The sequence below is a fragment of the Psammomys obesus genome, unplaced genomic scaffold (assembly GCF_907164565.1).
Source record: "Psammomys obesus unplaced genomic scaffold, mPsaObe1.curated_primary_1811, whole genome shotgun sequence".
NCBI lineage: Eukaryota > Metazoa > Chordata > Mammalia > Rodentia > Muridae > Psammomys > Psammomys obesus.
In genome coordinates, this window is record NW_026596149.1 from 2,378,267 (window position 1) to 2,400,251 (window position 21,985).

The 21,985-nt window shown below is 39.8% G+C and overlaps 1 protein-coding gene across 1 annotated transcript in view; it reads left to right on the forward strand.

The window, feature by feature from the left end:
• Positions 1 to 21,826, forward strand: part of CUNH10orf67 (chromosome unknown C10orf67 homolog) — a 109,513-nt gene extending 87,687 nt beyond the window's left edge. Inside the window, exons 15-17 of the mRNA XM_055593911.1 lie at positions 4,897 to 4,971; positions 5,057 to 5,117; positions 21,185 to 21,826. Of these exons, the coding sequence (XP_055449886.1) occupies positions 4,897 to 4,971; positions 5,057 to 5,117; positions 21,185 to 21,264 (216 nt within the window). The 3' untranslated portion in view covers positions 21,265 to 21,826. The remainder of the gene's footprint in view (positions 1 to 4,896; positions 4,972 to 5,056; positions 5,118 to 21,184) is intronic.
• The last annotated feature ends 159 nt before the right edge of the window (positions 21,827 to 21,985 follow it).

Consider the following 21,985-nt stretch of genomic DNA (forward strand, 5'->3'; position numbering starts at 1 on the left):
AAAAAAAAAAAAAAAAAAAAAAAAAAAAAAAAAAAAAAAAAAAAAAAGAAAAACCTCTATAATAAAAGTTTAGATTTTCATAAGGAAATGAAAAAAAAAAAGATATTTGACAATGGAAAGAACTTCCAAGCTCCTTGGGCTAACAGAATTAAGCTGTAAATATGACTACACTATCAAATTAATGGACACATTTAATATAACATCCATCAAAATTCCCATATCATATTTGACAGATCTAGGGGCAAAAATCCAAACGAAACCATAAAAGACCAAATACTCTAAATAATCCTAAGAAGAAGAAAAAAACCACATAATACTGGACCTGTATTACACTGCAGAGCTGTAGTGAGACTGGCTGCCTGGTGCTGGCATAAAGACAAACAGTAAGGTAGAGACTGATCCAATCAGTAACACCAAGGGAGAAAAATGGAGAACTCGGACATAAACCGCTAAAGCTATGGCCACCTAATTTTTGACCAAGTAGGGGCAAAACAGTCCATTCAACAATGGTCTTAATTTTAAAAAATCAGAAATGCTGAAACAATTAGAGGAAATACAGGGAACATCCAGCAGAACATTGGGGTACATGAGAACTCTCTGAAAAGATTGTCAATAACACAGGAACTGGCCCCAAGTGTCAACAGATGGGACCAGGTGACACTGAGAAGTTTTTGTACAGTGAAAGAAACAACAGAGCACGTAGCACACAAAATAAGAGATCTTTTAGCTATCCTTCAGACTGGGGACTAATACCCAGAATTTACAAAGAACTGGTCTAGTCTAGAGGCCTAAATCACACCATACCATTCAAGAAGATTAGTATTGCCAATTGACCATCTTATTGAGGAGCTCTACCTGCTCTCTTGATAGTGTCACTTTTTGTTATAGTTGTTTGTGGGGTTTTGTTTGCTTGTCTGGTTGGTTGGTTGGTTGGTTGGTTGGTTGGCTGGTTTTTGAGACATAGGCTCATTATGTAGCTCTGGCTGTCCTGGAATTCACTATGTAGACCAGGGTGGTCTTGGACTTACAGAAATCCACCTGTGTCTGCCTTCTGAGGGCTGGAATTAAAGGCCTGCACCACCATGCCTGGCATTGTTTGTTTATGTTTTTATTGTTATCTTTATAAACAGTATCTTTAAAACTGTGGTACCTCACTGCTATTTTCATTTTCAGTGTCTTCACTGGCCATTCCTAGATATTCTTCTGGGAAGGATCAAGATCTTTTGAAATTATTTAAGACATAAAAAATTTTGCCTTTTTAATCTTTTTAAGTGCACAATTCTGGTAATGTTAATTACATTCTCACTGCTGGGCAATTGGACTCCACAATTCCTCCATTTTGTGGAACTGAAATTCTAGAACCATGAAGCAGCCCCTTGATTGGCTCCATTCCCTCACTGCTGTCCACTTTGAACTGTTACTGACCTATAGTAGTATGTTATATATTTTGGGAACCCTTTTTTGTCAGGTATATGGATTGAGACATCATATGTGTTTTGAACATTGTTTTACTGTCTGTCGATTAAGCGATGGATGGGTGTGGGTGTGCAGGGACGTATGTAGGTATTATGCACCTGTAGGGAGGAGGGCAGAAGATGCGGTTGGTACCCTCTCTCATTCTTCCACCTCTCAGCCTGGAGACCACGATTTCTCAGTGGGTTGAAAGCTCTAGGTCCTCCTGTATCTGTCCCCGGCAGAGCTGGGATCTCAAGTGAGCATCAAATACCTGGTTTATTACATGGGTGCTGGGATCTGAACTAGGGTCTTCATGAATGAGCAGCAGGTGAATTTAACTGTTCAGCCATATCTTCTGAACTCATTGTATGTCTCTGCTGCCTTTTCCTAAGCACTCTGGAATTCAGAGTTATTTTATTTTGAGGCTGAGTAGTGTCCCACTATGCAGTCAAGGCTGGCTCAAACTTCCTAACCTCCTGCCTCAGCTTCTCAAGTGCGTGGATTTTAGGCATGCACCAACACAAGGAGGTAAAAAGACCCTTTTTCATTTAGTGAAGACCAGTGTAGCTGTTCTCTCTGCGGAAGGCTCTGCTCCCTTTGGTGCTCCCAACCCAGCGAAGGTGCTCTTTCACAGTCCATGTGAATGCCTTATTTTGGTATTTTTCCCTAGTATCACCAGTTGCTCTGCCCTACAGTAATCAACTGTGAATCCATTGGTCTAGTTCAAAGCACTGTCCTGTTGTGATTTTTTTTTTGTGGGTCTGTTTTGCAAGTCTTATGCATTCTCACTAACAACTTCATGGTAATCATTTAAATCAGGTCATGTAAGCCCTTGGATTTTTATTCCTCTTTTCCAGTTTCATCTCCACTGTTTTATATGCTTAGGAATTGCATGTACTTTTAGAATCAATTGTATCTTTTCCTTAAAAATGCACTGTCAGTTCTTTTATTTGTTGAATTGTGCTCCTTGAGTCTCCTTTGCCAATGGTGTTTTATCATATCTGCTGCAAACAAATCAATAATAAGGATCCCCTTTCATGTTTAATACTATGTCTTCTGGCAGATAGCAGATAGCATTATCTAACGAAAACCTCAGTCCTCTTCCAGGCTTGGTTGATGTGCACTGTATGCGGCGCTGTCTTCTCACCTCAGCCTGTTCCAGTCATCCTCCTCTCATCACGGAGCCGGCAGATTCATTGTAGAGCTAGGGGCATGGAGAGTCACACATTTTAAGCAGGTCACATGTGTTCATTAAGCTGGACAGATGTCCTCAAAGCAAAGGGAGCTACAGTGCCCATCCTTTCTTAGTCTTACATCGGACATCATTCACGATTACAGTTTTCATTCTTTTAAGGTGTTATATGTTCGAGTGTTTTGTCTGTATGCGCATACATGTACCATGTACATGCTTAGAGCCCCAAAAGGCTGTTGAATTCCCTGAAACTGGAGTTATAGATGGGTGTGAGCTCTCATGTGGGTGCTGGGAACTGATCCCAGCCACCTCATCGGCACCTTGATTATATTTTCCACTGGTTAGAACAACGTTGAGGAATATAAGAAATTGAGGTCTTGTTTGGGTTTAAATTTTTCTCTTACGTTTTACTTAGTTGTAATTTTTTCTGGATCAGATCCACAATTTCATTGGATTTCTTCACAGTCTATTCACTTCCACTGTCTCCTGCCTTTATTCCCTGAGGTCGTATATTCTTGTGCGTGCATTTTCTATTCCCGTAGCCTCATCTCACGTGCTGTTGGGGTGCACTCCACAGTCAGTGGTGATGGAGCTAACAGGTTGTTTTTCACTCACCTGTGGTAGGTTAATTGGGTTTTTTTCCCTATTAATCATTTAATGTCATACCCCTTTATGAGACTAGGCTACAGGGATAGAAAAAAATGTATGGGGATTATACACTTGCATAAATGCCTAAATAAATACACTCACCATGAGAGAACAAGGAAATAAATAAGGGGCAACCCACAAAAGCTGAGCAGCACACCAAGACCCCAGGCTGTTCCTGGTGAGCTCGCACGCTGCACCTCTCTCTCTGTGATGTACTGACACACTGGTAACAGCCATGCCTGCAGGCTGCTGCTCAGAATTTCCAGCAGCAAAGTCTCTCACTTGTTTGTCTTTTTTTTTTTTTTTGCCAGTCCGTTCTTAGCAATCTGGTCACATTGCTGAAGCTCCCAGCAGCTATTTGGGACTTAGAGTTACCTTATGACATCTGGACTGTTTCTGTTTGATGCCCTTCCATATCTGAAGAACATTAGTTCCAGGACCACGGAAGTACCAGGATCCTTAGAGGCTCAAGACCTAGTACTAAAGACTTAGAACTGTGTGTGATGTTTTACAATCCTCCCACAGACTTTAAGTCTCTCTAGATTACTTGTTCTACCTAATGCAATATATTCTTCATTGAATACATAATTAATATTATGTAGATACCTTTTGCTATATTATATTGCTGAGAGAACAATGACAAGAAAAATGTCTATTCATGTTCATTACAGAAACAATTTAGAGTTGGGTTTTTTTCAATTTGTTTTTGTTTTAGTGTTTTCTATCCACTCTAACTTGAAGCTACAAACACAAAACTATGTACAAGGAGGGCCGACTTGTAGAATATCCCAAGTTGGAGGGATAACCAAAAGAGAAAAGACTTACAAAAGGCACTAAGGAGAATAGTTTTCTTGAATTGTTTCTCAAACTAGCCTCAGTAAAGCAGTGAACAAACCTTTGCTGCTACTTGTTGCCGACAGTGCCCAAGCTAGTCGCAAACTTCCGGGTTTAAGCGATCCTCCTGCCTGTCTGCCTGATTAGGTGGAGCTCTAGGCACACACCACCATTGGTTTAAATCAGTTTTAAACCAATGGAAAGAATTTCTCCATCTATCTTTCAACAAATAAGTTAGAAGCAGTTTTCATGTCATACTTGAGTTAAAGAGTGTGATGGCTATTCCTGGTTGTCAACTTAACCACATCTGGACTAAACTAAAAACCAACTGGGGACAGCTGTGAGAGATTCCTGAAGGAATCATTGTATTCGGAAGACCCACCCTGACCCTGGGCCACATCTGGTGACATCCAACACAAAGGACATGAAAGAAGGAAGCTCTTGCAATTTGCCTGCTTGTCCTCATTCTCACCAGCAAGTTCATGCCCTCACTAGCTTAGAGCCTACTTCTTTGGGATTCCAGCATATAACAAAAACATCTATTTTCACAGACTGAACAACTACTGGATTCTTGAACATTCATAGGAAGAAAGCCATTGTTGGAATACTCAGATCTGAAAGCCACTCTAAAAAAGCCCATTTTTATATACACAGGTTCACTCTATCAGTCCGCTACTCTACAGAAGCCTGACTAATACATAGAGAGTCCATTTACTATGACTACGGTCTGCCCTTGACCCTCAGTACCTGCCGCTTGTGTCTTTCAGAGAGTTAAGCCCTTGTATGTGCACTCCAACATGAATGAGGCAACCTTGACTACAAACGTTTTCCACTCAGCCATGGTAGGTTAACTGTTTCACAATATTGAACACTTAATCTGTTACTATTACTGAAGCTCAGTCATGAAACTTTCTGGTTCGTGTGCAGATGGAGCACAAGTATACGGACATGCCCAGTGACCAGGAGACCTTTACACAATCTTCAAAAGGTAAGAGTCTGGTGGGAGCAGAGGTGTTTCCCACAGTGCTAACCTAACACATCTGAGACCCTGGCGTCCCTTGCAGCACCAGAGGAAAGCAAGGTAAGACCTTCATTGTTAGAGAAAGAGGTTCACACGGAGGATGAGTACACAAGACTGACTAACCTTCAGTTCTTCTGCTCTTCCATCCCCTCTTCTGAGCCTCAGTCCATAGTCCAGGTTGGTCTCACACCTCACAAAAGTTCTCTCCTTATTTCGCTTTTCTTGTTTAGCTGAAGGTATTTGGTATAGTGAATGAAATTGGGACTGTTGTGAGTAATTAATATATATTATTGATTTATCTTTTAGTTAATCAGCAGTTAATTCTAATCCAGCTCTATACCCAAATCACCACACAGAGACTAGGATTTATTTAATTAACCTAGAGCACAACGCTGGGCAATAGTTACTCCGTCCTAAACTTCCAAGCCCACATAGTTTCCTACCATTCAGATTTCACCCATTATACTTGCTTTTAGTCATATCTTAGGTCCAGCTCATCTCTTCTCATGGTTCCAAGTTCTCTCCTGCCAACCTCTGCTCCCCATCTATTCGCTTCCTTCTCTTCCCCTCTGGAACAGGATGTCCCACCCTATCCTCTCCATTGCTCAACATTGTGGCTGGTTGTTGTATTGACAATTTAGAGAACAAATGGTGGCATGTTTACACAAACTTGAGACAAGTGATGCTTAGAAGAAGCATCACAATGCAGTGTCTGGATTGAAACAAGATAGGTGGGTAGAGAAATCAGCATTTGAATGAACAAGGGTAAATCGTATACATTCCATATGAGCCCAACACAGGACTTTTAAGCCAATTTATAAACTTTATACATTTCTGTATTCTGATTGCTGCTAGTTGAAAGTGAATTCTGTCATTCTTCAAACTCAGAAGTTGTCTCAGTTAAAATTTCATTTCTTTTTACTAGATTACAGAACAGAATGAAAAAAAATCAAAATTCTGAAGCTGTAGTTAAATGCCTATTTATCCAATTTAATAATTAACACAAAAAGGAAAGTGTTTCTTGAGAATTTCTCTTTGATCAATCCTTACAGAACTTCAAACTGGAAGAGTTTTTATGCTAAGATTTATTTTGTTTATACACATCTGTAAAACTTTTCTCTGAGCCTGGAATCTAAAATTAAATAAGAGTGATCATGCTCAGGAGGAGGGCAGAGACATGGACCCAAAGGTGCTCGTGGGCTGAAGGCAGATCTTAGTGGAGAGCATTTGGTAAGTATCTGTGAGACCCAGCTCTAGTCTTCAGGATTAGAGAAGGGAATTCCTCACTCATAGCTCATCACCAGCCCTGGAAAGCCAACAGTGAATTGACCAAATATCATATTGTTATTTTGAAATGTGATCATGGATCTTGACTGATCACTAAATGAGCGATTTGTTTGGCATCTCTAGACATGTTTAAAAGTTGACAAGAGACTCTGTTCATGGGGTATGCTTGATGAGAGCTTAAATCCTGGTCTCTGCAGAAAGCCTGATGAATCTCTTCTCCTGGGTTTCTGCACAGCAGGAAAGTTTCCTGTGGTCATATGCACTGCTGGTGCCGGGTCAGTGGTTGTTTGTTTGTTCTCTTTGTAGTCTTGGCTATCCTGGACTCAATTTGTAGACCAGGCTGGCCTGGAAGTCACAGGGAGGCCTTTGCCTCCTGGGTGCTGAGGTTTAAGAAGTGCACGGCTATACCCAGCTTCACCTAAGTAATTTTTAATTGACTTTCCAGAAGCAAGAAAATCATTTTCCAAGGTCCACTTAAGGTATTAGTAGCACAAATAACTGCTGGGCATGTGTATGGTAAAGCAGCTCACACTGCACTAGACACCACCCAGCCTTCCTCATCCTTGCAAATGGAAAATGCAGAGTTAGGATCATTATTTCACTTTTTTGTCACAGAAATCAGATGGAATATAAATACCTTATGTGACCGTGAGTGTTCAAATAACCGTGATGACGGTGATTTTGGCTGTTAATCTACACTAGGAAAGATGTTCCCACCATAATGCTTCTGGACAAAAAAGAGAAAGAGAAACAAATCTCTAACAAAACCTTCCCATACCATTTTCTTCCTCTCTCTGAATATAATGCTGAGAAATAACCCAATTAATCAAAGTTTCTGGTTAATTAGCTCCAAATGACCCAAAATTTACCAAAACTAAAATTTCTATTTTTATTAAGGAAAAACAAGCAAGTGAACGTAAGAAAGCTGAATAACTAACTCAGTAATTTGGGGAGTGGATAAATCTTCCTGGAGCACAGCTTGCAGAGGCTTGTGGTCGGAAGCACCATGACCCACTGTCACAGAACCACATAGTCTCCACCTCGCCCATCATTTCAAGCTCCTGCAAGCTCCCTGGCTACTTTGTAGTTTAAGAAAATAACGTTTGTGGCTCCTAGAAAATAACATGTTACTGGTATTTTTAAGCACTTATTCACAAATATACTGATGAGGCATTAACTCTACAGTTAATATGTATCTGAACTATAAACAAACATTTATCACTTTTTGGGGGTTTTTTTTGTTTTGTTTTTTGGCTTTTTGTTTTGTTTTGTTTTTTTGAGACAGGGTTTCTCTATGTAGCCTTGGCTGTTCTGGACTCACTTTGTATACCAGGTTGGCCTCAAACTCTCAGAGATTCTTCTGCTTCTGCTCCTTGAATGTTGGTATGACAGGTGTGCGTGTACCACCACACCTGGCTTTCTTTCATCATCTCCTACCCCATGAAAGTGTACACAGTAATATATTTGGCAAGGAAACACATGTGGAACTGTGTGTGTGTGTGTGTGTGTGTGTGTGTGTGTGTGTGTGTTGCATACACATGAGTGTGTGATGTGCTCACCTATGTATGTACACTCGGAGGCCGGAGTTGGGCATTGGGTGTCTTCCTCTGTCACTCCCTGCTTTGTTGCAGGGAAACAGATCTCTCATTGAACTGGGGGCTTGTCTTTTTGGCTATGCTGGATAAGTTCTTAGAATCCACCTGTCTGCCCCTAGTGCTGCGGTTACAGGCACTTGCAGCCATGACTAGTTTTTACATGGTGTTTGGGATTTGAGCTCAGGTCTCTTAGCTACTCAAGACTTTGGCCTCTTATAAGTGGACTCTTCGAAGTCACTGGTTTATATTGTTCTTAGTTGTTCAAAATATTCAAATCAGTATTGATATTTACAATACCCCCATTGAACATGAAAGCAATAACCCTCTGTGTTACAGGGTTCTGGCTGCACCAAAGAATTAAGTTTTTAGGCCTTACTTTCACACCACAACACTCTTTGGCAGTACGTCCAGCTGACACGTAGTAGGAAGAAGTGGTTCTAAGCTTCTCGAGTTCTAACTCTGATTCTCAGTAGCAGCCCCTGGAGGTCGCCCACTGATCTCTTCCACTTAGCAGGTGGCTCGCACGGCTCCCACGAGTGCGCCAAGGGTTGGCACGCTGCTGTGGTGGTACCAACAGTGGGACTGGGCATTCAGCCCTGCACGCAGGCCGCGGCCTGGGCTGTCGGACCCGGCCTGTATGTAGGCCAAGTGCAGTCTTGTTTCAGCAAGACTTGCGGGACTCTCTAATTCATGAGGAAGAAGGAGGGCTTGGGAGACTCTGACTTCACTCCAGCCTCAGTTCACTCCTTTCACACAGTTACCCAGAGGCTGCCTCTGCTCTGCTCTCACACAGCAGAGGAGAGGCAGCATCCCTACCCTGGGCCCTGGTTGAGAGGTGTGAAATAAGATAATGTACTGGAAAACCTGTGGAGTTAATTCTTCCAGCTGCTTCTCTTCAAGAGTTGTTTCTAATGCAACCCCAGACGAAAATCTGGCAGATCCATATTTTAATTTGCCCTGTGAAAGCACGAGGCTCTAGGCAGTAGGTGCATAATTAAAACGGCTTCACCTTTGTTTCCAGCAGGCATCAGTAAAACTGAAATCTGTAGCTAGTGCCACACAATGCTTTGAGAAAAGTGAATTAAGGTGATAACATAATCAACGTTACATCAGAAGTCCAAGCTGACTTCTTTATGAGGAAGTTTTGAGAGTTCTAAAGAGAGCCAGTGTTTAAAGATTTTTGTTAATATGGCTAAAGCAGGGAATAAAAACAAGACACAACACTATCTGCAAGATCTCAGAGCCGTTTTTACATGGTAGTAATTATCCCAAGTGAGCACAGTAAGATTATTAATCTGTTTGCTGCTGGCCTGTGCTGCAGGGTACATGTGAGCCCCATTGTCTACCCCACACTCCCTGGATCTTATCTACTCAAGCAGACCTTTCTCACAGCCCAGTAATTAGGTGTTATTGACATTGTAATCTCTGGAAATGTGCTTAATGAGCCCAAAAGACACGAACCCCATAGATAAAACCTCAAAGAAACAGTGGCTGTTTAAGCACCTTGTCAGGAAGTGAAGGCTCAAACATCAGTATCTACACTCCAGGGGAAACCCAAACTGAAGGCCAGATTACATTGTTTGGTTGATTTTCTATGATTTCTAGGAAAGAAATACCCAAGAGGTCACTTGAAAGCTTTTGAGAAACAGTAGAAGGACCATAATATACTTGATAAAAAAAATTTTTTGCTCTTTCTTACCCTTTAACAATTTGGGCCTTGCAGATGTGTTTTTCAAGGTCTTTTTTTTTTTAACCACTTGCAAGACTAAATGTTAATTAAAAGTTTATTTTAGTGCCACCTGATGTTAATTTTGAACACAAAAATTGTTTGTTTTTTAAATCATGAAAGGGGCTGGAGAGATGGCTCACTGGTTAAGAGCACTGGCTGGTCTTCTAGAGGACCAGGGTTCAATTCCCAGCACCCACATGGCATCTCATAACTGTAACTCCAGTTCCAGGGGATCTTTCACCTTTACACAGACACATATCAGACAAAAACATGAATGCACATAAAATAAAAATAAATCATTTATTAAAAGGGCACGTGCCAAAAAATCACACAAGTAATTTAAACTTAAATAAAATATAAGCAATTTTAAGCTTATGTAAAATAAAAATCCAGCAAGTTGGTGGTGGTCGAGACTATCAACTATAATTAACAGAATTGTAAAGATTAGTCAAATTTAAACTCAAATACGTATTTTAAATTATAATTAAATATAAAACTAATACAGAGTGTTTTTTATTTTCTAACTAATGGCTATAAACACTACAATGTTTATAAGGGCTGGACATGAGCACACCTATAATCCCAGGACTTGGGAGGTAACACAGGAGAATCTCTGTGAGTTTGAGGTCCAGCATCGGCTAAGAAGTAAGTTCCAAGCCTGGCAGGACTACAAAGTGAGACCCTGTCTCAAACAACAAATTTTAGATGGAATTAACCCATGGATTATACTTAAGCACCAGGGCTAGCCAGATTTTCCAGGTATAGAGTATGAAGACTCTGTAAATGTCAACAATATTGTTGCCACTAACTTTTGTTCTTTTTTCTCCACTGTCACCAATTCTCTTTTGTTGAAATGCTATCTTATTAAATGGCATGTCATCTTTGACTTAGAGATCTGAGCTGATTCTCTGTCCTTGAGACTTTTTCTTGCTTTTCATACATTTATTCTAAGATTCTTTCTGCTTGAGACATAAATTTAGAGCAGTAGACTACAAACTGAAAGCTGAACCATGAGCAATCTATTATTTTATCTTTGCAAATGTTGTAAATTCTAGATTTGCACAGGAATGAGCCCAGAAACCAGTTGTGTTAAAAAAGCTATTGTATAATTAAAAGGCTTTCTGAAGAGTTACCACAGATCAAAGAAGGCACTGAAACCATGGTGCATGGGGTGGGAGAGCAGCTGCATGAGAAAGTCCTCACCTATTTTTTATTAGGTCCTTAGTTCAAGTCCTGCAGCTATGCTAAAGAAAGACACAAATGAAAACAAGGAGTAACCATGTTTTGAAAATACAATGCTTGAAAGATGTCTCAGGAGTTAAGAGCACTGTTTGTCCTTCAGAGAATCTGGGCTCATTTTCCAGCACCTACATCTGGCGGCTTACAACTGCTGATAATTCCAGTTCTAAGAGATCCAGTCCCCTTTGGCCTCCACAGCACACATGTAAACTAGAGTAAGCACAAACACATGAATAAAAATAAATAAGTCTTTTTTAAAAAATAAAGAAAATGCAGTGCTAATATCTTAAAACTCACTAGAAAAAGTTTGAAACCAATTAAAACTATACTTCATTAATTTCATTTTTATTAATTCATTTTACTCATAATTGTAGAAATATGTGCATTTTGTTTAATAAAAGCCATGAGCACAGTTCTTATTTACATAGCCATCACTAGAGGACTTTTCTAATATGTATTAGTTGAGTTTGTTTTCTTTGTTTTTCTTTAAAATATGGGTTTTATCTATTGTAATCATCAATTGTTCCTAATTGAAAATAATGACATGTACAAAATTAAGTCATCACTGTCATTTGGGGCAGCGACGAAGTTTGGAGTCCACTCAGTGTCTCTGTGTCACAAGCGAAGAGTGCAAAGCCGGGTGGAGAGGTACCCTAGGCCATGCAGTCTGGCCTGGCACCCCTGCATGGCGCCACTGGCCTTCACGGCTCCCAGCTGGCTGCTCTTAGTTCTGCCTGCAGTAACTATGGTGAGTTATTCATAATGCCATTAGTCACTGGAATAACTGCAGAATATTTCAAATCTAGAGGCTTATTTGAGTCCCAAATAAACGCTTTCTATTTCCTGGCACTCAGAATCAGATGGACAGACTTCCTTTTTGCTTTAGTTTTCATCACAGTTCATTGTTGCTCTACATATGGATTGTTGAGCTAATATGAGCTTTAGCAAAGAGTCCTAGAAAACACTTGGATTTAAGCCAAGCCTGTAATCCTAACCATTCTGAAGGCTGAGACAGTAGGATTGCAAATCCAAGGCTTGCCTGTGCCACAGACTGAACCGGAGTGATTCTCTCAAAAGTAAAATAAAAATAGCTCATTAGTAGATCACTTGTCTGGCATGTATGCAGTTCAATTCATAACACTATAAAAAGTAAAGAGTAAAAAGTGAACTGGGAATGTAGCTCAGTGATTCAGAGCCTACCCAGCATGTTCTAAGGCCAAGGTTTCAAACCTCTGTACTTTAAGACTTGATACTTTAACTTTACTTGTACTTTAACTTTGACTTGATAATTCCTTAGTTTCTTGGTATCCAGGTTCTAAAAGTGTGTCCTGGGTTGAAGGGAGTTTATGTGTTGTCTTCCTCCTGGCTGGTATAGCACAAGGCCAGGGTATGTCTTCCTCCATTAATTTGCATGGCCTTGAGGCCCTGGACAGTTTTGCAGCGGGATAGTCTCTGAGCAGAGGTAGGGAGGGTGGTTGTGCCCGTGGCTGTCTGTGCTCACTTTAGCTCCAGGTTCAATAGACACACTGCCTCAAGATGAGAGACCACCTGAGGAAAACACCTCTTGTCAACATCTAACTTCCATATGCACAAAACCACATGTGTGTCCCTGTACGGGCACACATATAAAAACAAAATAAAAGAAAGCCAAGTGGTATATTCCTAGTGACTCCATGTTTCACATTGGAATGGTTACCTTCCCTGTGTAAAACTAAAACCTAATTGTTTGGCCACAGTATTAAAACAGAAATAATTATTTATCCTTTGAATACTGATATAAACTATGTTTAAAATTATCTGCAGTGAAATATACTCTTTCCAAGAACTCTGGGTTGAAAGAGTTCCATAGACAAAGCAATTGCTGCAGTGTGAATCAGTGTAGCTTTATTTTTATTTTATTTCTGTGGTTTTTTGAGACAGGGTCTCTTTGTGCAGTCCTGGCTACTCTGGAACTCACTCTGTAGACCAGGCTGCTTCAGACTCTCCATGATCTGCTGCTCTGCCCACCCCAGCCCCCGAGTGCTGGGTTAGGGGGCTTGTCATTCCTGCTCGGCTTGCTTTCTTTTCTTTTTCATTGCAGTTATGTACTGAGTATGTGCTCATTAAAGTATCACTATACAGATTACATTTATCACGCGGTTTTTTAAAATTAGAAAATATCCAAAAGCAAAAGAGCAGCAGTACACAAACTTATAAATGCAGACACAAAAGACAGCATACACAGAAAGTATCTAAATACCTTACCTAGACCCTGTCTCAGAGCCACACTGATTCACACTGCAGCAATTGCTTCTCTATGGAACTTGTCTCTGACTTTCTTTTGCAAGTGTGATGCTTTCAACTTTAATTGCAGTATTTTGTATATATACCTTGAGTTTATTTTACCTGATGTACACTTTATTTTGTGAACATACAAGTTAATCACTCTTCACTTAAAAATCTGCATTTGAAAGGCTTTAAAAGCAAAACCATGACACCACAAGTAGAAAAGTCTATATTATGAAATTTGGTTAGATGCACAAGATTAACAGGTTGCATGAAATAATCTTCAGGCTGTCTGTAGAAGGAAAGCAGTGGGCATAAATGGATTTTCTTATTTTTTTGTAATGCTGAAGTAAAATCCAGGTCCCTGAGTACACTAAGCAAGCACACTCCACCAGCTAGAAACACAAACACTTTTTGTGGTTAGTCCCACCTCAAGTTGTATCATAATATACATGCAATTTGTATGGCATATTCAGAAAAATGTAAGTAAATACAAAACAATGCCATTCCCAAGAATTCGGGGTGATGGCTATACCCAGACTGTACAATACATTTATTCTCCTGTTGGTGGGAATTTAGAAAGTTTGCAGCCTATCGGAGCACAGGCTGTAGCTGCTCCGAAACTGTAGTTTCCCACAGTGTGCTTGTGTAAGAGACTCACCACAGTGAATAACTAGAAACAGAATCTCTGAATGCCAGAGGTGTCCTGGAATACCATCAAGTCGTGCTAGGAATTTCCACGTTTGTGCTAACTCAAATTTCTGTGACTGCTTGGGGTCCATACTTGCTCATTATGGTTCAAACTTCCTGTTAGCTGGTGAGAAGTCCTGTGCATACAGACCTTCTGAGCTGCTTTTTCTGTGAATTGCTGTTAGCTACTTTTTTCTACTCTTTATTGGGCAAGTCTTCTTTCCTTTGGTTTTGAATCCCTTTCATTCCTAGCACTAGCCCTTTGTTGCATGGTTTACATGATCTATGTTTCCCTCCACCACCCCCTCTCCCAAGACAGGGTTTCTCTGTGTGGCTGTCCTGGACTCACTTTGTAGACCAGGCTGGCCTCAAACTCAAAGAGATCTTCCTGTCTCTGCCTCTGCAAGTGCTGGGATTAAAGGCGTGTGCCGCCTGTTTATCTTTTAATGGTACTTTTGATGTCCCTTGTTAAACTAAAGTTGTTAGTTTTTAATTTCTGCACACCCACATTTTTCAAACTTGTAATCTAGAACTTGTTTTCATAGTGTTTTAATTTAAAAAAGTATTCTCTGAAATCTGCTAAAGTTATCACATACATCCCCTAAAAACGTTAACTTGATTTTCATACTTCAGCCTTTGAAAGCACTGGACTAATTGTTGTGGAATCAAATGGTGTGGCTTTGAAGCAGCATGTTGTTGTTGTTTCTACAGAATAGTTGATCACCCTGTTGCCACTTCCCCTCCCTACTCCAGCCCTCCCGATGTATAGTACGACCTCAGCAGCACAACACATTTCCAGGCAGATACCAGAGTTGGTTCTGGGCTACCTGGTCTATGCAACACACTTCGTTTTTTCTTCTCTGAAGCAGGGTTTAAATTGCTTTGGTTTTAAAATAAAACTGGACACTAGGTAAAATAAGACTTCCCATCATGTTCAACAGATTTGCCTAAGTCATTCTTTGTTCCTTACATCGTCATGTGGATTTTATACTGTCCTGACAAGATCTGTTAAATCCTCTTGCTGTTAAAGACTGATCTAGGAAGAATTCACATTTTTATAACATTGAGATCTCCCAGCTGGGAACATAATCTTGATTGATTTGAAAGCCTCTCTGTCTTCTGTAATAAAGTTGTATAATACTTTTAGAAATATCTTACATATTTTTTGTTTATTCCAAAGTAATTTTAGATATGCAAATAATGTATTCTTTATTGCTATTATGAATAGTTTCTTATGATGTATACTAAACATCTATTGTTGTTAGTCTGTGTTTTCATTCTTTATTAATTTCATTTGAGACAGGATCTCACTGGGTAGCCTGTCTGTCATAGAACCGGCCATGCAGAGCAAACAGACTGGCCTTGAACTCACAGAGGCCCGCCTACCTCTGCCTCCCCAGGATTGGAAGGGTACACACCACACCTGGAGCATTTTGAGTTTGTGTTCACAGAAGTAGTTGAGCTATAATCATTCTAACTGTGTACCTGAAAAAGGATCATTTTGTGTAGCCAGTAATAGCAATTTGAAAGACTTGTCTCATCCATATACCGTCTGTTTCTCTCTTACTGTCCTGGCTAAGACTTCCCATATTATAATAGGGTCAACATACCACATCTGTCTTGTTATACTCATTTGATGCATTTTTACTGCATTTTAGTAAACGTATTTGAGACTCTGAAGCATGTCTTAGTTATATTACTCATACGTTTTGACATACAGCACTCAACACTTGGATTTAAGAATAATTCTACCTTAGTGTTGTTTCCTCTTTAGCATGTGGCTTTTCTAAAAATTTTCTCAGAATTGGTTTATCTTTAATTATTGACATTTGGTTTCACTGTCTTTAAGTCAGAAATTTAAGATTTTCATCCTTAAAAATTAGTACATAACTCCTTTGTGAAGAACTTTGGAAGTATTCCATGTGAATTCAAAATGATCAATACATTCTATTTGCTGAAGGCAGAATTCTGGGACATCCTATTAGATCATCTTGTTAGTTTAGTGATACAGATGTCTGTTTCTACTCTATTGTATACTTACCATCCTGCTTTTCTAAAAGAGGAATCTAAAAAAAATCATGCCTGAGTATTTGTCTGATTTTCTAAGTAATTTTGTACATTTTTAAAGTCTTACATATTTTAAGAGTCTATCAAATTAGTTGGAGAATCATTGTGTACACTGTCCCTCTATAACCTTGTAGTTCTTTGATATCTTTTTCTTTATTTTTTATATTTTTTTATTTTTATATATTACAGTTTATTCACATTGTATCCCCACTGTAGCCCCCTCCTTCATCCCCTCCCAATCCTACCTTCCCTCCCTCATCTCCTCCCATGCCCCTCCCCAAGTCCACTGATAGGAGAGGTCCTCCTTCCCTTCCCTCTGACCTAGCCTATCAAGTCTCATCAGGACTGGCAGCATTGTTTTCCTCTGTGGCTGCTCCCCCATTAGGGGAGGTGATCAAAGAGCCAACCACTAAGTTCATGTCAGAGACAGTTCTTGTTCCTATTACTAGAAAACCTTCTTGGAGACAGAGCTGCCATGGGCTACATTTGGGCAGGGGTTCTAGGGGCTCTAAGTTATCTCCATGTATGGTCTTTGGTTGGAGTATCAGTCTCAGAAAAGACCCCTGCGCTCAGAAATTTTTTTCTCTGTTGTTCTTGTGGAGCTCCTGTCCCTTCCAGGTCTTCTTATCTCCCCCTTCTTTCATAAGATTCCCTGTACCCTGCCCAAAGTTTGGCTATGAGTCTCATCATCTCCTTCGATACCTTGTTGGGTAAAATCTTTCAATGGCCCTCTGTGGTAGGCTCCTGTCCAGTTGCCTGCTTTCTCCCTCTTCTGATGTCCACCCTCTTTGCCTTTCTGCATCTGATCATCTTGCCCAGGGTCATCTCCTTGCTTAGCTTCTTTAGGTATCTCCATCCCTGATTTCAAGCTGTACTATAGTGCAATAGTAATAAAAACTGCATGGTACTGGCATAGAAACTGGCTGGTGGATCAATGGAACCGCATAGAAGTCCCAGAAATAAACCCACACACCTACAGACACTTGATTTTTTACAAAGATGCCAAAACCATACAATGGAAAAAAGATAGCATCTTCAACAAATGGTGCTGGTCTAACTGGATGTGTCATGTAGAAAAATGCAATTAGATCCATACTTACCACCTTGCACAAAACTAAAGTCCAAGTGGATCAAAGACCTCCACATAAAACCAGACACATTAAATCAGTTAGAAGAAAAAGTGGGGAAGAGCCTTGAACTCATTGGCACAGGAAACAACTTCCTGAACAAAACACCAACAGCACAGGCTCTAAGAGCAACAATCAATAAATGGGACTTCAGGAAACTAAAAACTTCTGTAAAGCAAAGGACACTGTTGTCAGAACAAAATGGTGTCTTAAGTTATACTGTGTCATGTAGCTAATATTACAGTAGTAGTTTTACGAATATTTTCATTGCAGGGCTAGGAAATTTCTAAACAGGTAAGAGTGCTTGCTGCTCAAGCATGAGGATATGAGTTCAAATCCCTAGAACCAAAATGTAAAAAAAAGAAACTGTGCATCTTGGTCACACTCCCTTGTAACCTCAGCGGGTGGAGGAGGCAGAGTAGGGGGACCGCTGGTGTTGGCAAGCTGCCAGCATAGCTCGAGGTAGAGAGTGACGGAACAGGACATCTACTGTCCCCCTCAAGCCTCTGTGCATGCACACACACACACCACCAGCACCACCGCCATGCACACATGCACATACAGCAGCATATGCACATCAAAAATGTTCGCACTGTTGCTTTAAATATTTTTACACTTTGCTGAATTATGTTTCCTAATTTAAGCAGCTTCAATTTTCCTTTTTTTCTTTTTATCTCTAATAATTATTTGTGTTTAGTATGTGTGTATGCATGTATGTGCATGTGTATGTGTATGTGTTCATGTGCAGGTTCATATTACATGTGTGGGTGTGTATGTGAACTTCGGAGGACAACCTCAGGCGTTGTGTCTCGGGGTCTTTAAACAGTTTGGAGGTCAGCAAGTAAGCTCGGCTGACTGGCCAGGGCCAGAGACATGCCTGACCCTATGTCCCCAGTACTGGCATTACAAGGATATACCAGCATGCCCTGTGTTCTACATGAGTTGTTTGCATCTGACTCAGGTCCTGCTGCTCATAAGGCAAGCACTTTATTAGATGAGCTAACTTCTCAGACCTCGTAGCTACTCTTTAATAGGTGGATATTATGTTAAAATTGTGGGGTTTGATATACATGTATGTTTTCCCTTTCTTTCTCTTTATTGGGGGTGGGGGCAGTTTTTGAGACAGGGTTTCCCAGTGTAGCCTTGGCTGTCCTGAACTTGCTTTGTAGACCAGGCTGGCCTTGAACTCAAAGCAATCCACCTGCCTCTGCCTGCCAGCATGATTGGGTTACAGATGTGTACCACCATGCCTGGTTACATGTACTTATTTCTATCATCTTACTTTTATATTTTTTGCTATTTGTATTATTTCCTACTGTGCTTTTCACTGTTTTATTTAAATTGATAACATTTTCTCTATTCTTTTTTTACTCCTTCTGTTTTTGAAACCTTGAGATATTATTTATTTTTTTAAATGTATACTTTATATCTGTATTTTTTAATATATGTGCATGTTTAAAATACCATTGGTTCAATACTTGGTTTAATGTGACTTCTAGTGATGGCATAGTCTATCTTCCTTTTTTAACTCATTATTGGTGGAAGTTTGGCATGTGAAATTCCAGGTCGGCAATGTATTAGTTTCTTGTCTTATTGCTGTGATGAAATTCCTGAGGAAGATACAAAACTTAACAGACAAAAGGCTTCTTTGGCTCACAGGCCAAAAGTACAGTCCATCACTGTAGGGAAATCATGGAAGCAGGGGCTTGAGGGAGCGGAAAAAGAAAGATGAGTGCTAGTGAGTTCAGCTTGCTCCATTTCCTTCAGCCTGGGATCCCCGCCCATGCAGTGGTGTCAAGGTGGATGAGGTGGGTCTTCACACCTGAACCCAGTCTCCACAATATGTCTCAGCTGTGCTTACAGGCTTCTGTGGGATTCCAGATCCTGCCATGTTGGCAATCAGTATTAACCATTACAGGCAGCTATTTTTTCTGGATATGTAGCCATTTTATCAACACCTTTGAGGTACTGTGCAGAGTTCTAAAACGTTAGGTGGCAATTTGTCTATAGTTTGTGGATTTGCTCCACATTTTTATGGTTAACTCTTTATTTCTGATGTTTATTACCACAGCAATCTATTACCCTCTGTATTAGTTGCTGTCAACATGGAGAAAATGGTTGAGATTATCTATACGTTTGTTTACCTCTAGAAAATTCTCAGCTGTTAGCTTTTCAAATATTGCCCTTTCAGCATGCAATACGCAACAGGATAAATCATCTTGAAACATCTTTCAACCTACTCCACATTCTCTTAATCCACATAATTTTTATGTTTTTCTATTGTGGTTGTAGGCGAATGCTTTGATACTGTTTTCCAGTTCTCTCTTCAACTGTGTCCATTTAAAATGTCAGTCTCTCACTTTCCTAATTTCCATATTTCCAAGATATTTGTCTTTTTGTTCTAGCTATTCTTTCTTAAGTTGCTTTAACATATTTTAATGGACATTATCAACTGTAACATTGAATATAAATATGCATTTTAAGTCATTCTCAAACTATTGCATAAGCTTGAATTCATGTGCAGTGAACTTATGTTCTGACAACTTATTATTGGCTTTTTTTAGTGTTCTGAACCAGTGTTTATTTTGGAATTTTGGTTTGTAGATAAAAACGTCTCCCTCCACTCTTCCACCTCCTCTACCCTTCTTCTCTCCCATAATAACCTCATTTTAACTTGATCATCTGCAATAATCTTATCTCAATTAAGGTCATAGAGAGTCACAGGAGTGCTGTAACTTAGATTTGAAAAGCGCCCGAAAGCCCATGTGTTCAAGGCTTTTACTTCATCCTATTGTGTTACTGAGAAGTGACCTCTAAGGGATAAGACTAGACTTATTGGAAGGTTTTACTTTACTGGGGACATGTCCTTAGAAGGTATTGTGGAATGCTGGCCTCCAGCATTTTTAATCTTTTGACTAGAAGGTGAACAGCTTTGCTTCACTAGCAAAGCTAGTGTTGAGACCCTGCCCCACTATCAGCTTAAAAGAGTAGGGCCAGCTGAGGGTGGAGTGAAACTCTGAAGCCACACTCAAAGGAAGCACATTCTTCACAAGCTCATTTCCTCAGGCAGCGTGGTATAGTAAGAGAAAGCTTACTAATACTAGGGGTTAGGAGTTCATGTTTTGAGAAGACAGGATTCAGTCGACAGCAGACTCATTATTTTTTTACTACAAAAAAAATATTTACCTTATTTTATGTAGTATGTCTTCTTTATTTGATTTTTAAATGTTACTATCACATCCATGTGGAATACTAAATAATGAATTCACTACATTATACTCCTTCTTTCATCTCCAAAATAATTCTATATATTCAAATCAGTTTTCTTTACATTCTAGACAAAGGAAACTTCATTTCATTTAAGATTTATTTATACAATCGATCTTAAAGACATCAATAGTCATGGTCATTATTGGGTTCTGAATCAAAAGTATACCTTGAATTTCTGTTTTAAAAAGAAAAATTTTAAAGAATACTTCAGGGCTAGGAATATAAGATCATTCACTTTGTATGTATTCAGTACTCAGATTTAATACTTAGAAACAAACACACACATAATACACAGAGAGAGACATACATACACACAGAGAGACACAAGCATACAGACATACAGACAGACACAGAGACAGATAGACAGACAATATACACAGACACAAGACAGACACACACACACATACACAAACACAAGACAAACACAGAGACAGACAGGCAGATGCACACACAGATACACAGATAGACAAACACACACACACATTAAGTTTGTTGCATCTTTAAAGATTTTGTAGCTGTTATGACTGAAACATGGTTCTTCCTTCAGGAAAAGCATGTGTATGGGTTGAATATGTTCAGTCCTACCCCTCCAACAATATAAAACATAACGAAACAAAAACAATGAAAGTCCAAAAGTTCTTTGGGCCCATATGTAACTAAAAGTAAACTGAAAGCATGACACACCTTCCTTTATGTTGTGTCTGTCTGTCTCACTTTAGCTGAAGGCATAGGATTAAATCACTGCCCTTAACTTTTCCTCTTAAGTCACCATAGATTCTAGGTACAGCGACGATTCTCTGGACCAAAACAGCCCTGACACTCTTGATGAGAACAATTACCAGTGAGGAAGAGGCTGCTCCGTGAGATGATTACTTGGAGCAGAAGTAATCATCTAAGTAATCATCTAAGGACCAGTACCTTTTCCCTTCAAGCAATAATGATTTCTTTGGACCACCCTGAAGTACCAGAACTAAGACAAAATTCAAGGAAACAACACCTTTATCAAGACTGACACAAATCTTTCTCTATTTAAACATAAAGCTCATGTCTATACCCTGAACATAAAGTTGGGGTCAATGAACTTCTTCACCTGTTCGTCCTAGTGTGGCCCCGTTAAATAAATTTCTTTCCTGTGCTTTTCCCAATTACTTGTCTCTTTAATTTCTGCGTAGGAGACAGCTGATAAAAACCTAGCTTGTTGGTGTTTCCAGAATGAGGCTTTTACCCTAAAAGCTCTGTTTATACCAACTCATTGTATCCAGTGTCAATATTTAGAGAAAAACACTGTATAAACACTGAACACTCCCAGGCATAGCACTGAGTTGTTACAAAATTGGGTGGGGGATAGAGAAAATGAAAAGAAATAAGGAAAGAGATAGTAGAGAGGGGGAGAAAAGAAGGGGCAGAGAGAAGAGCAAATCCGGAGAGAGGAGATTGGCATGATTCAACTACAAATGACTAAGTGCCAGGATTGATAGCCATCACCAGGAGCTGTGGAGAGGCAAAGAAGGCATGCACCCAGTCTCAAAGACAGCATGGCTTTCTGACTTCAGATGCTCAAGTTTT